At 46.5% G+C, this 12,394-nt stretch overlaps 1 protein-coding gene and 1 pseudogene across 1 annotated transcript in view; both read right to left on the reverse strand.

Moving 5' to 3' along the window:
• Positions 1-7,629, reverse strand: part of LOC148507995 (uncharacterized) — a 21,714-nt gene extending 14,085 nt beyond the window's left edge. Inside the window, exon 1 of the mRNA XM_088445057.1 lies at positions 7,495-7,629. Within this exon, the coding sequence (XP_088301183.1) occupies positions 7,495-7,629 (135 nt within the window). The remainder of the gene's footprint in view (positions 1-7,494) is intronic.
• Positions 7,630-10,134: 2,505 nt separating this feature from the next.
• LOC148507996 (uncharacterized) overlaps positions 10,135-12,394 on the reverse strand; it is a 31,301-nt pseudogene continuing 29,041 nt past the window's right edge.

Here is a 12,394-nt window from a genome sequence, read left to right on the forward strand (position 1 = left end):
CCCCAAAATTGCGCGGTCGTTTTTTGCCAAAGTGCGCAACTTATGAATTTTTTTGGGATCATTTATTATTAGGAGGGTGTCCAAAGGTTTCTGAAAGAAATCCCCACATCTTTAGCCAAAAATAGGGATTGTGCATTGTTTTTTTTTCGCCTGGTCTGGGATGGAGAAAACTTATGGCGAAAATATCGCCGTTTTTCGCCAATGGCGAAAAAAACAGCCGTTTTCGCCGCTAATTGAATACGGCCCCATAGTGGTATATGTCAGCCATTTAGAACCATACCAACAATATATGACATGTAAACATCCCAGCCTGGTTACATGGTGTATTGCTGGCATGGTATATGGGGATAGGTGTCTCGTCTCTGCAGCCGATGTTTGGCCCAGCAAGTACGCTTCCTGCTTCTCTTTTTCTTTTGGTCATTTCTTACAGCGCCGTCACCATAGCAACCATACAACAAGCACAAGCTTTTTCTTTTCCGGGTCAAATTCATGATTGGGAAGTTACAGAATGTATTCTACACTCGCTCTACTGTAGAAAATGATGATGTGATGCCTCCAGTTCTCCAGTACACTTCCTGGGTGGGATGTACTAAATGGAAAATGCAAAAAAACCCTGTTCTCTGGGTTTTACCGCATGTTCCATATGTACTATTGGGTGGTCACTGGGGCTTCGGACGCGGAGGGTTGTGATGCTCTGATAGTTTGTACAGTGCTGCACCACTAGCACCAGCTTCAGGTGTGTTCGGAATGCTTCGGTGGGCGATTTCCCCGTAGCTAAGGTAGGACACACCGTGACAGAGAGACAAGCCTAATGATATCCCCTTTTGCAGACACAGTGACCAGTCAGAAAGGAGGGTACAACGCAATTTTATTATTACAAATAAATGAATTACAATTAATAGGAAATGTATACAATAGACAGAATGAAATTTTGCAGAATTCAATACCAAGCTGATTACTCAACACCTCCCTGTCCTCTACCGGTGACCCCAGCTGGCAAAGACGTAGGAATGACCTCAACCCAGAAATTATGACTGACTGCTCTCTGTCCGTGTAACACTTTGGAGATGGACGTACGCGGCACAGCATCATTTCAGGAAAGCAGAGAATAATTTACCTGCAGCTTATACTTGGATTACATGTATTTATGCGGTGTATGTTATCTGGGATGGAAAATACACCAAGCCCAATCTATGAAGCCTTTGTAGTGCACCGGTTATAACAGTAAACAGTCTAAATACAAACACAATTCACTTATCAAGAGAGTGTTGCTAACTGAGGTCACACAGGGCTAAGAGATTACCAGCTACCAGAAAGCAATACTAAACAGGTTATGCAATAGTTAAGTAGGTACAGATTTAGCACTAAATCAGCGAATACACTTGAATAATACAGTGGGCAGTAATCAGCATTACAGAATAATATAGCAGATGAAGGGCCACGGCGGGCCACTATCAACCAATTCATTAACACCAATGGCCAACCGTAAACAGAGAAAAATACATATCAATGGCATGACATTTATGGTGGGTACACACTGGGCGATATTACTGAGCGACTGCACGATTACGACATCGTAATCGTGCAGTCGCTCAGTAATCGTGCACAAATCGTGCACTTCTATGTCGGAAACGACCAGCGATGTGCACTCCCGCTGGTCGTTTCCGACATTGTCCATCTCCTGAACATGCAGCACAACCTGACGACCTTGTCAGGTTGCTGCATGTCAGGGAATGGGGGAGAGAGCCCGGCGCTGAACGATATCGTTAATGATATCAATCAGCGGCTGTGCTCAATGTCATGAACGACATTGAGCACAGCCTGCCGGGGACACACTACACGATATCGCTCAGGGAGCATATTGTGTAGTGTGTATGCACCATAAGTTTAAAGATAAACATAGGAAGTATTGTACATCACCCACAGTTGCATCAGACATGAGCCGACACAAATAAATCACGTCCCCTCCCAGACATGAGCTGGAGGTTCACAGGAGAGAAATAACCACCAATATGACTCTTGGGGGACAGAAGGAGTAACCTATCCCTTACTTCCCCCCCTATTTCAACACTTTACCTAATTTAAAGACACTGTCAATGAGAGTTTAAATGGCAGGCTAGTATAAACTGATAACCCCCTGTGTGGGCCTAAGAGTAGGTACTGGGCACAACTGCACGGCGGCAGCTCCTAGGAGTGGGGAAGGGACCCACTAAAAGGGCTGGGGACACACTAGAAGGCATTATGGGGAGGAGTAAAGGGGTAGACACAGTCTCACCACAGGCAGGGGCTCTTCCGCCCAAACGGATTCCTCGATACTGGAACAGGCACAGCCCGGGATGCAGAGCACCGCACCAGGCTGCGGTTAGTCGCTATGTCCGGAGGCACATGAGCTGGATAATTCCCACAGGGTCCGGCAGCAGGCAACACTGCACAGGTTAAGATAGCGAGGTCTCCCAGTGACCCCTCAACACAACAGCAGACGCAGCTCCTCAATCTGGGATATCCATTACAGCACCCGGTTGATCGCAAAGGACAGTTCTTATTGGAAGAGCTGTCCTTTGCTGTACTGATTGCATATGCGATCAGTAAGGAAGCGGTGACTAGCGGGATGTACTCCGCACGGTTAGTACATCCCGCTCCCTGTAAGTTTATGTATTTGCTGTTAATCACGCCCTTTTCCAGCCCGTTATGCTAATTGTGTTTACATCTGGCATCAGCATAGCCTGACATCTGTAGATTGTGTATGGTGGTACAATCTATTCTTCCAATATTATAGACAGATGAGTTTCGGGGATGGCAAGTTGTAGATTGTATAGGTGTGTACACAAGGTGCAATAAATAGAAAATAGCAATAACCAATAATAAAAAAAATAATTACTAAGCATTATGCCTGGCATTGATCTATTAGTAGTTACCAGCTTGTTTGCCCCTGATATGCCAGTTTTTAACTTTTCTGATGTGCGTGTGAGTTATCCTACGTAACCCATTGTGCTTTTAACATACTATACTATGGGCCTGATACAGAGTCGTACAGTATTGTACAGCTGCAGGTAAAACGGCTGTGCGGTACCCTACAACTAATATGCTAATACAGCAGGAGGCGTCTGGTTTAAAGAGACGCTTCCTGACAGCATCGCAGATCTGAGTGCTGCGTATAAAGACGCAGCATCGGATCTTTTGCAAGACCATCGGCTAGTTGAGTAACCCTGGGAAACTGTGAGAGCTCTTGCAGTAGAAGTCTGGAGCATGCGCAATACAGACCCTGCGCATGTGCCAATCCTCTAACATTAGAGTACTATACAAAACAGATAAGTGTTGATGTTGCCTATAGCAACCAACCAGTTTCAACCTATCATTTCTCTATTGCATTCTAGAAAATAATATACATAATCTGATTGGTTGCATCGGACAACATCACCAATTGTCTATTTTAGAAGATTCAGTATATATAACCCTTAAGGGCTAATTCTGAGTCAGATGCAGGTGCGTCCATGTCTGCATCTTTTGCTGCAGTTGTCTCTGCGTCGTTTGCTGCAGTTGTCTCTGCGTCGTTTGCTGCAGTTGTGTCTGCGTCGTTTGCTGCAGTTGTGTATATGTCGTTTGCTACAGTTGTGTCTGCGTCGTTTGCTGCAGTTGTGTCTGCGTCATTTGCTGCAGTTGTGTCTGCGTCGTTTGCTACAGTTGTGTCTGCGTCGTTTGCTGCAGTTGTGTCTGCGTCTTTTGCTAATGTCATGGGCGATTTTTACAAAACTGAGATATCCACTTGTAGCATCCTCAGAAAGTGTATATCTGTCCTAAGCGCCCCATACACGGGGCGATTTGTATCCGATCCGATCTCGCATCCGATTCCCTTGAAAGTTCTTCCCTTGACATTCTGTACGATTTGTATTTAGAAATGGTGTGATTCTACAAACGACCATACGATCCGATGTATCTTAAACGACTGTAAATAATTTACGAACAATCGTATGCAGCAAATACACACACGATGCATCTGTTGGAATGACACAAGGGGAAGGCTTATCTAGGGGGTATAAAAGGCAGCATCCATGTTAGATCTGTGCACACTGCTCAGTGACTAGTGAGGCTTGGTTTTATATCCTGCTGAACGCTGTACTTTGCTAGTGTGTTTTGCTTTGTGAAGACTTGCCTTTTACAAAGTGTGTTATTTCTCTACTTTTTGATGGATTCCATTAGAGATGAGCGTGTTCGGTTCTCAGAGAACCGAACCCACCCGAATTTCGGGGATCCGGGGCGATCCGAGGCACCCCTCGTATCTCTCCTCCTGCCCCGGATCCCTAATCGAGGCAAAACCTCGCGATCTGCTGTCAGATCTCGAGGTTTTGCCTCCAGCGGCCATTTTTAAAAATCCCTTTGCCTTCAATGGGCAAAGCGCTGATTGGCAGACAGAGCCATCTGTCACGGCTCTCAGCCAATCAGCGTTAAGCCCATTGAATGCAGGGAAAAAAGAAGATGGTGCTGGTACCCGTTGCCGGCAACTCCCGCTGCCGACACCCCCCGCTGCCAACAAACCTGCTGCCAGCACCCCCCGCTGCCGACACACCAGCTGTCGGCAACCCCACTGGTGACACCGCCGGCAGCCCCACTGCTGACACCACTAGCTCTCCCATGCTTCCGACACCGCCGGCAACTTACATTGAGAACACCCCTGCACTTCCGACACAGTTAGCAAACCTGCACTGAAGACACCGCTGGCACCCCGCTCTGCCGACACCGCCGGTACCCTGCACTGAGAACACTGACAGCACTCCCACACTGCCATTCCATGTTCTGAGGACACCGTCGGCAACCGCCGCACTGCCGACACAGCTGGCAAACCTGCACTGAAGACACCACTGGCACAACCACACTGCCAACACTTCCGGTACCCTTCACTGAAGACACTGCCAGCACTCCCACACTGCCATTCCATTTACTGAGAACACCATCAGCAACCCCCGCACTGCCAACACAGCCAGCAAACCTGCACTGAGGACACCGCTGGCACCCCCGCTCTGCCGACACCGCCGGTACCCTGCACTGAGAACACTGCCAGCACTTCCACACTGCCATTCCATTTACTGAGAACACCGTCAGCAACCCCCGCACTGCCGACACAGCCAGCAAACCTGCACTGAAGACACCTCTGGCACCCCCGCACTGCCGACACCCTTCACTGAAGACACTGCCAGCACTCCCACACTGCCATTCCATTTACTGAGAACACCGTCAGCTGCCCCCGCACTGCCGACACAGCCAGCAAACCTGCACTGAAGACACCTCTGGCACCCCCGCACTGCCGACACCCTTCACTGAAGACACTGCCAGCACTCCCACACTGCCATTCCATTTACTGAGAACACCGTCAGCAACCCCCGCACTGCTGACACAGCCAGCAAACCTGCACTGAAGATACCGCTGGCACCCCCGATCTGCCGACATCGCCGGTACCCTTCACTGAGGACACTGCCATCCCTGCAGCACTGCCATCCCATGTTCTGAGGACACCGTCAGCAACCCCGTATTGTCAACACTGCTGTCACAGTAAGTGTACTTTTGGTGTATCCAACCTGCACTGCATCCAACCCACTATGTATCCCGCACTGTATTCAACCCACACTGCAGCCGGCCTCCATTGTATCCAACCCACACTGTATCCCGCACTATATCAGACCCACACTGTATCCAACCCACTATGTATCCTGCACTGTATTCAACCCACACTGCAGCCGGCCTCAATTGTATCCAACCCACACTGTATCCCGCACTGTATTCAACCCACACTGCAGCCGGCCCCAATTGTATCCAACCCACACTGTATCCCGCACTATATCAGACCCGCGCTGTATCCAACCCACACACGTATCCCGCAATATATTAGACCCGCGCTGTAACCCACACTGTATCCGACCTGCACTGTTTCTGACTCACAGGTACGGAAGGTACGGAGCACTGTTTTTAAAGGTCAGGGAGATTTTGGGGAACTGTTCAAGAAAAAGTCTGATTGATCGGGGCTTTACAAGGGTCAGTCATTGGTGGCCCGGCACCCCCCATGAGGAAAATACAGACTGGGCAGTGAGAATAGGCATGTGCTGGGGGCGACTAATTGTTTTGAGCAAGGATATTCCAGGCACGATGTCCATTTTTAGTAAATTTCTTCTGAGTTGCATTGTTACTTTCTATTGAACGTACTTGTTAGTTGGTTTGGCCTATGCCTATGTTGGTGAACAATATTGTGTGAGGTGGTCAAAATTGACTGGAAATGACTGGAAATAAATGTTATTGAGGTTAATAATACTGTAGGGACAAAAAAAGGCCCAAATTATGTGATTTTAGCTGTTTTTATAATTTTTTGAAAAAAAAAATCCAGATCCAAAACCAAAACCGAAAAACAAAACACCAAAAAAAAAAATCCAAAACCAGATTCAGGTCCAAAACCAGGGGAGATCCATATCCAAAACCAAAACACGGGTGTCAGTGCACATCTCTAGTTATAACTATGGGGGCCGCCCGGAGATCCGCAATGGAGGCCAAGGAACAAACCGTCCAAGGAGGTCCATTAAGGGACCAGGCACTTAATACATAACCCTTCCTGAGTCAAATCCTCCGTACTCACACCTGCAGCGGAATCGGTATGTTACACTGCCGGCCGCATGTTTTGGAGAGGTTACACTGTCCTTTTAGGAGTTCATATTCAAATAAATTTACAAACTGCAAAATATGTGGGTGTGGTCACTATCCCAAAAGTTATTGGCTCAGTATGTGACACTTAAGTTTAAGAAAGCCACACAGGGCCGTCGCTACCACTAGGCAAACTTAGACAGCTACCTAGGGCACCGACCACTAGCGGGCGCTTCTCAGTCCACATATCAGAAGCCTGAAGGATGGCCACGCCCCTCCATGTGACGTCACACAAGGGGCGGGGCCACAATTGCCAGTGATTATAGCAATGCCCGGAGCATCCTCAGGATACTCCGGGAAACTGTAAGGGCAGCAGTGTGACTGACTGAAGTGTGTTGTGTGGAGAGTGGACTGGAGCAGACCACACACATCACCGTTTTGTTACTCATGGGCTGGCTGCTGGCACTGACAGGCTGTATGTGGTACTCTAGAGAAAGATGGCTGATTGCAGAAATCCCCATGTGGGTGCTGAGCAAATTTCAAAGTACAGGAGTAATCAAGGGACATCTCAGATGGTGGTGACCAAGCTCTGGAGATGGTTCACGGATTAGAGATAGTGGAATGAGAATTGTGGTGGATTTATAATTATAATGATATTAGCAGCGATCATCATAAGTTGGAGGTGGTGGTGACCAAGCTCTGGAGATGGTTGGATAAACGGAGATAGTGGAATGAGACTCAGGCTGGCTGCTGGTACTGTGCTGCCCATAGTCACACACACACACACACACAGCCTGCCAGTACCAGCAGCCAGCCTGTGCCCATGATGTGAGGAGAAGAGCGCATTGTATGCTACCGCATTCATTCACTTACCGTCTCCTCCGCACGGACACCCTCGTCGCCCCTCCAGGCCTCCGCGCCCGCCCAGTGCTGCTCAGCCTCAGGGTTGCTGACGGCGCTGAGTGAGCCCCACAAACTCGTCGTCCGGTCCAGTGGCCGGCAGTCCATCCGTCCGTCCACCCACGCTAGCTGTGAAGGCTGAAGCAGGCTAGGCTAGCAGCCAGTGCCCACTGTGGTATCCGCACTGGCATCACGTCTTCCACACAGCCGGCACCGCCCGTCGAAATCAGAGACTGCGCGGGCAGGGAAAAGATGGAGTGTGACGTCACACCCGGCCCACCCAGCTCAATGTAGGAGGAGGGACTGTCAGGCAGCGCTGACGGTGACGTTATAGGGGGTAGGGCGAAAGCACATCAGCGGGGTGGGTGGGCTGGGCAGAGCCCGGCATGACAGTGACAGCCAGGGCTGGGCCAGCCAGGGAAAATGCCGGTAGAAAATCGGTGCGCCCTCTGTAGGTGGCGCCCTTGTGCGGCCGCTCAGGTGGAACATGCCTGGAGCCGGCCCTGATTCTAGGCACCCTGCTAGCCAGATGAGGCTATCAGAAAAAAAGCTTTGAGAGCCAGACTAAATGATTCCAGGGGCCTTATACGGCCCCGGGCCTGAGGTTCCCCATCCCTGGTCTACATGCTGCAGTCGGGAGGTTCCCCTGCTCTGAGCTAGTGTAATGTGCTGTGCTGTCCAGGCTGTCATTCCTCACACAGCCAGCCGACAGGACAGCTCCGACCCTACTGCTCACTCCAGTCCCAGACTCCCAGCCAGTCATAGAGTAGCTCCGCCCCCTAGATGGCACAGTGCCTGAGACGAGGAGCTGTGATGGCTGGGAGCAGCAGCCATGCTGAGAGAGTGGCAGTCAGGCTGGTAAGTGATGGGAGCTGCTGACTGTGTATATCCTGTGTCAGAGGTAACCTGACACCAACAAGTGCAGCACATGGAATTATTTAGTTTTGAAAACACTTCTGTGCCCCACTCCCCCCCTGCTGCTGGAGGCTGATAGAGATGAGTTAAGGCCCCCATACATCAGCAATTGATTGCAGCAATCGTGCAATCTGCAATCGATTGAAAAAGGGAAAGATTATTATACACAATCGATTGCAAATTGCACGATTGCTGCAATCAATTGCTGATGTATGGGGGCCTTAAGGCTCCCAAACAGAAAGTGTGCATGACATGTGGGGCAGATATTGGATCTATACAATATCTTAGGTCCTTACAGCTATATAGTACTCTGCATCTCCCCTGCTGTAAGAGGTCTGGCTATAACTACACTCAGTGCTCCTAGGTGTGATATTGCTCAAACTACAATTATACTGTATTATACCTGAACGCTGAGTTGTAATGTTTTGAAAATACACTTTTTTATTTTTACAAATCATCTGCTCGCAGCATCTGCTGTTCCTAACATGGTATGTATATATATGTGTGTGTGTGTGTGTGTGTGTATTTAAATAAATATATATATATATATATATATATATATATATATATATTGTATGACAAAAAATAGGGTAACAGCGACCTCTGGTGTCCCAAGCCCGTAAAGTTATGACTGAGCAGTGAGTTAAAAATATAACATCAGTTTTATTTGGTAAGAACAAATCAGGCAAAAAATATATTCCATAAAATATCACTTTAAACGTAGGCTAGATATAGGTAGAATAATAAAACAACACTAAAAAAATTTTTTTAAAGATAAAAAATATAAGTAAAAGATGGTAAGATGCTTATCTTTCAGGAGAGGTGCAGTCTGGGAAGGCCCAATGCTTTTTGTCATATAGACTTTATCAAGGGTGTGCACACTGCTCAGTCATAATTTTACGGGCTTGGGACACCAGAGGTCGCTGTCACCCTATTTTTTGTCTTACAATTTGTTTATATAGGCCACTTACTATTGCCTATTTTACTTAGGGTTGAGCTGACGTCTAGTATATCCATTGGGAGTGTCAAATACGACTGAGTTCTGCTAAATTGTGTGATAAAGACTGGTGCACGGTGGCGCTGTTTACATCCTTCATAATACATAATACATATATATATATATAAAATAAGCTTACTATATCATCCCTTCGGGTCATGTGAATATTATTAGGGAGCTGTGTCCGTGAGCTGGGCGGAGGGTTTGGGGGAAAACAGGGGCGACATTGTGAACCTTTGCCCTGAAGCCACAAATTACCCTTTTTTTGTCTAAGTCACTTTAGACATTCCCCATGTGTTAATTCTATTATACGGTATTTATATTGTGCTAAAATAAACTGTGGTGTCAAACATAAGTCCGAAAATAAACAAATTACAAGAGAGGGGGGTGGGTTTAAGGTAATAGTCAACAAAAACAGGTATTTGAAGTGATAGAAGTAGAGATTGATGCATAAAGAATGGTAGCCGCAGTAAGATGGGATAGCATATGGGTACAATATTCACAGGAGTGAGAATGTAATTACAGGTATACACAAGGAGTCCAACCCTGGAGGAAATTTATCCTTATCATGTTGCTGTTAGGGAGTCTGATGTTAGGTGCCAAAAAAGCAGATCTGATTTCATAGAAACATTGAATAGATACATCATCTTTCTCTGTAGTCGTCCACTTGTGTGAATTCCATTTTATAACTTTCCATAAGATCACAGAATTGTCTTCCCACCTTCGTGAAGTCTCCGATGTTTCACAAGACCTGATTTAGTTGCATAACATTTCCCACAGTCAGAACATGAAAATGGCTTCTCACCCATGTGACTTCTCTGATGGTTGATAAGATCTGATTTGTTTCCAAAACGTTTCTCACATTAGGAACATGGAACTGGCTTCTCACCTGTGTGAGTTTCCTGATGTCTAAGAAGACATGATTGTCTTGTTAAAAGTTTCCCACAATCAGAACATGGAACTGGCTTCTCACCTGCATGAGATCACTTATGATCAATAAAAGCAGAACTGCATTTAAAATGTTTCCCACACTCAGAGGAAACGGCCTCTCACCTGTGCGAGTTCTCTGATGATTAACAAAATCTGATCTAGTTGTAAAACATTTCCCACATTCAGAGCATGTAAATGTATTTTCACCTGTGTGCAGATTCTGATGTCTAGAAAGACTTCCTTTGTAATTAAACATTTCCCACACTCAGAACATGTGAACGGCTTCTCACCTGTGTGCAGTTTCTGATGCAGAAAAAGAAAAGCCTTCAGAACATGTAAATGGCTTTGCACACATGTGAGTTCTCTGATGAGTAAGACTTGATTTGTTTGTAAAACATTTCTCACATTCTGAACATGAAAACGGCTTCTCACCCGTGTGAGTTCTATAATGTGCAACAAGACCTAAGTTCTGTGAAAAACACTTCCCACACTCAGAACATGGAAATGGTCTCTCGCCATGTGTGTACTCTTTGGTGTATGGCAACTTCTGATTTCTGTGCAAAATATTTCCCACACTCAGGACATGGAAACTGTTTACCACCAGTGTGAGCTGTATCCGGTTTGTGTAGAGTCGGGGTAATGGGGTTTTCTCGGGAATCTTGTGCAATGTCATTATCTTCTAATTTACAATCTGGATATAAAGTGAGATTTCTCCCCACACTATTTCTGACATTGCAGCCGTCTGTTGGGAATAAAATAAATGTATGGAAATAAAATCACAAAGAGAATACAATTTCTGCTATTGCAAAACACATATAAATGACTTGTGCTTGGGCCGTATGTATTACAACAGTTACCAAAATAAGATGGAACATAACAGTTGTATTTATGCCTCCAGCTCAGCCATTATGTGATGGATTTCACACACAATAAGTAAAATTGGCCAGTCCCTGACATTCCAGAAATTCTACTTAACTTTTTTTTCCCCACAACAAAAACAAGTACAATAATGACATCTTTATGGAAGTAGTAAGGAGGAGAGAGGGAGGGCTACACTGCAAGCGAGAGGAGGTAGTAAGGAGGAGAGAGGGAGGGCTACACTGCAAGCGAGAGGAGGTAGTAAGGAGGAGAAAGGGAGGGCTACACTGCAAGCGAGAGGCCAGTGCTCCACATGAGTGACAGGTAAGTGCCATCGGTGATGAGGCCAAGATAGAATATGGTACCTGTAGGGTTTCAATTTAAAATGATACTGAACTTTGGAGATTACTTTATTAATAGAAGGGGGATGGGGCAGAGGATTTCCATTTGTGGGCTATAGTAGCCTGATTGGCTAGTAAAATATGACCCAATACATAACGATCAAACTTGGGAACAGGCAGGGGATACCAGTATAACCAGGCCAGTGTCAGGTCAGGGAGGACAGGGATTTTCAAGAAGAGAGTTACTTAAAAACCTCCACCCAAAATGGATATATATATTGGGCAACCCCAAAAACCATGGAATATGCCCACCACAAGGTTGCACAGCCTCCAGCAAAACTTCAAGGACGTTGGCCACATTTCATGGAACCTAACAGGAGCAGGATAAAGCCCATTAAAAGGAACTTACTGTGCATTTCAGCATGATTAGTACATGTCAAGACGCGATAAGACGCGATATACAATCCCACTGCTTGGGAGTGAAGCTGCAACAAAGGTCTGCCTCCCATTGTAGCTGTACCACAGTAATCCTAATCAAACCAGGCTGTGAAAAAAAGATTCCAATATACAATTGCCTCCCCCTGGATTTATGGCAAGACAACTAACTCAGAGGTCGTGCGGGAGGCAGGCGTAAGATATTGGTGGTTTTATGTGCCTCTCTTACCCAATTCGTAATCTGAAGGTACGGCCTGATTTACCCGAAATTGGTCAAAAGATAAAAACAACCGAGGAGAGAAAATATCAGTAGGGGTGGGGAGACTGCTCGTCTGTTACAGGGATAGATTCATATCGGGTATTAAACATATGACATAAAATACAGTAATAAACCAAT

Source organism: Taudactylus pleione, unplaced genomic scaffold, assembly GCF_031769625.1.
Source record: "Taudactylus pleione unplaced genomic scaffold, aTauple2 ptg000377l, whole genome shotgun sequence".
Taxonomy (NCBI): Eukaryota; Metazoa; Chordata; class Amphibia; order Anura; family Myobatrachidae; genus Taudactylus; species Taudactylus pleione.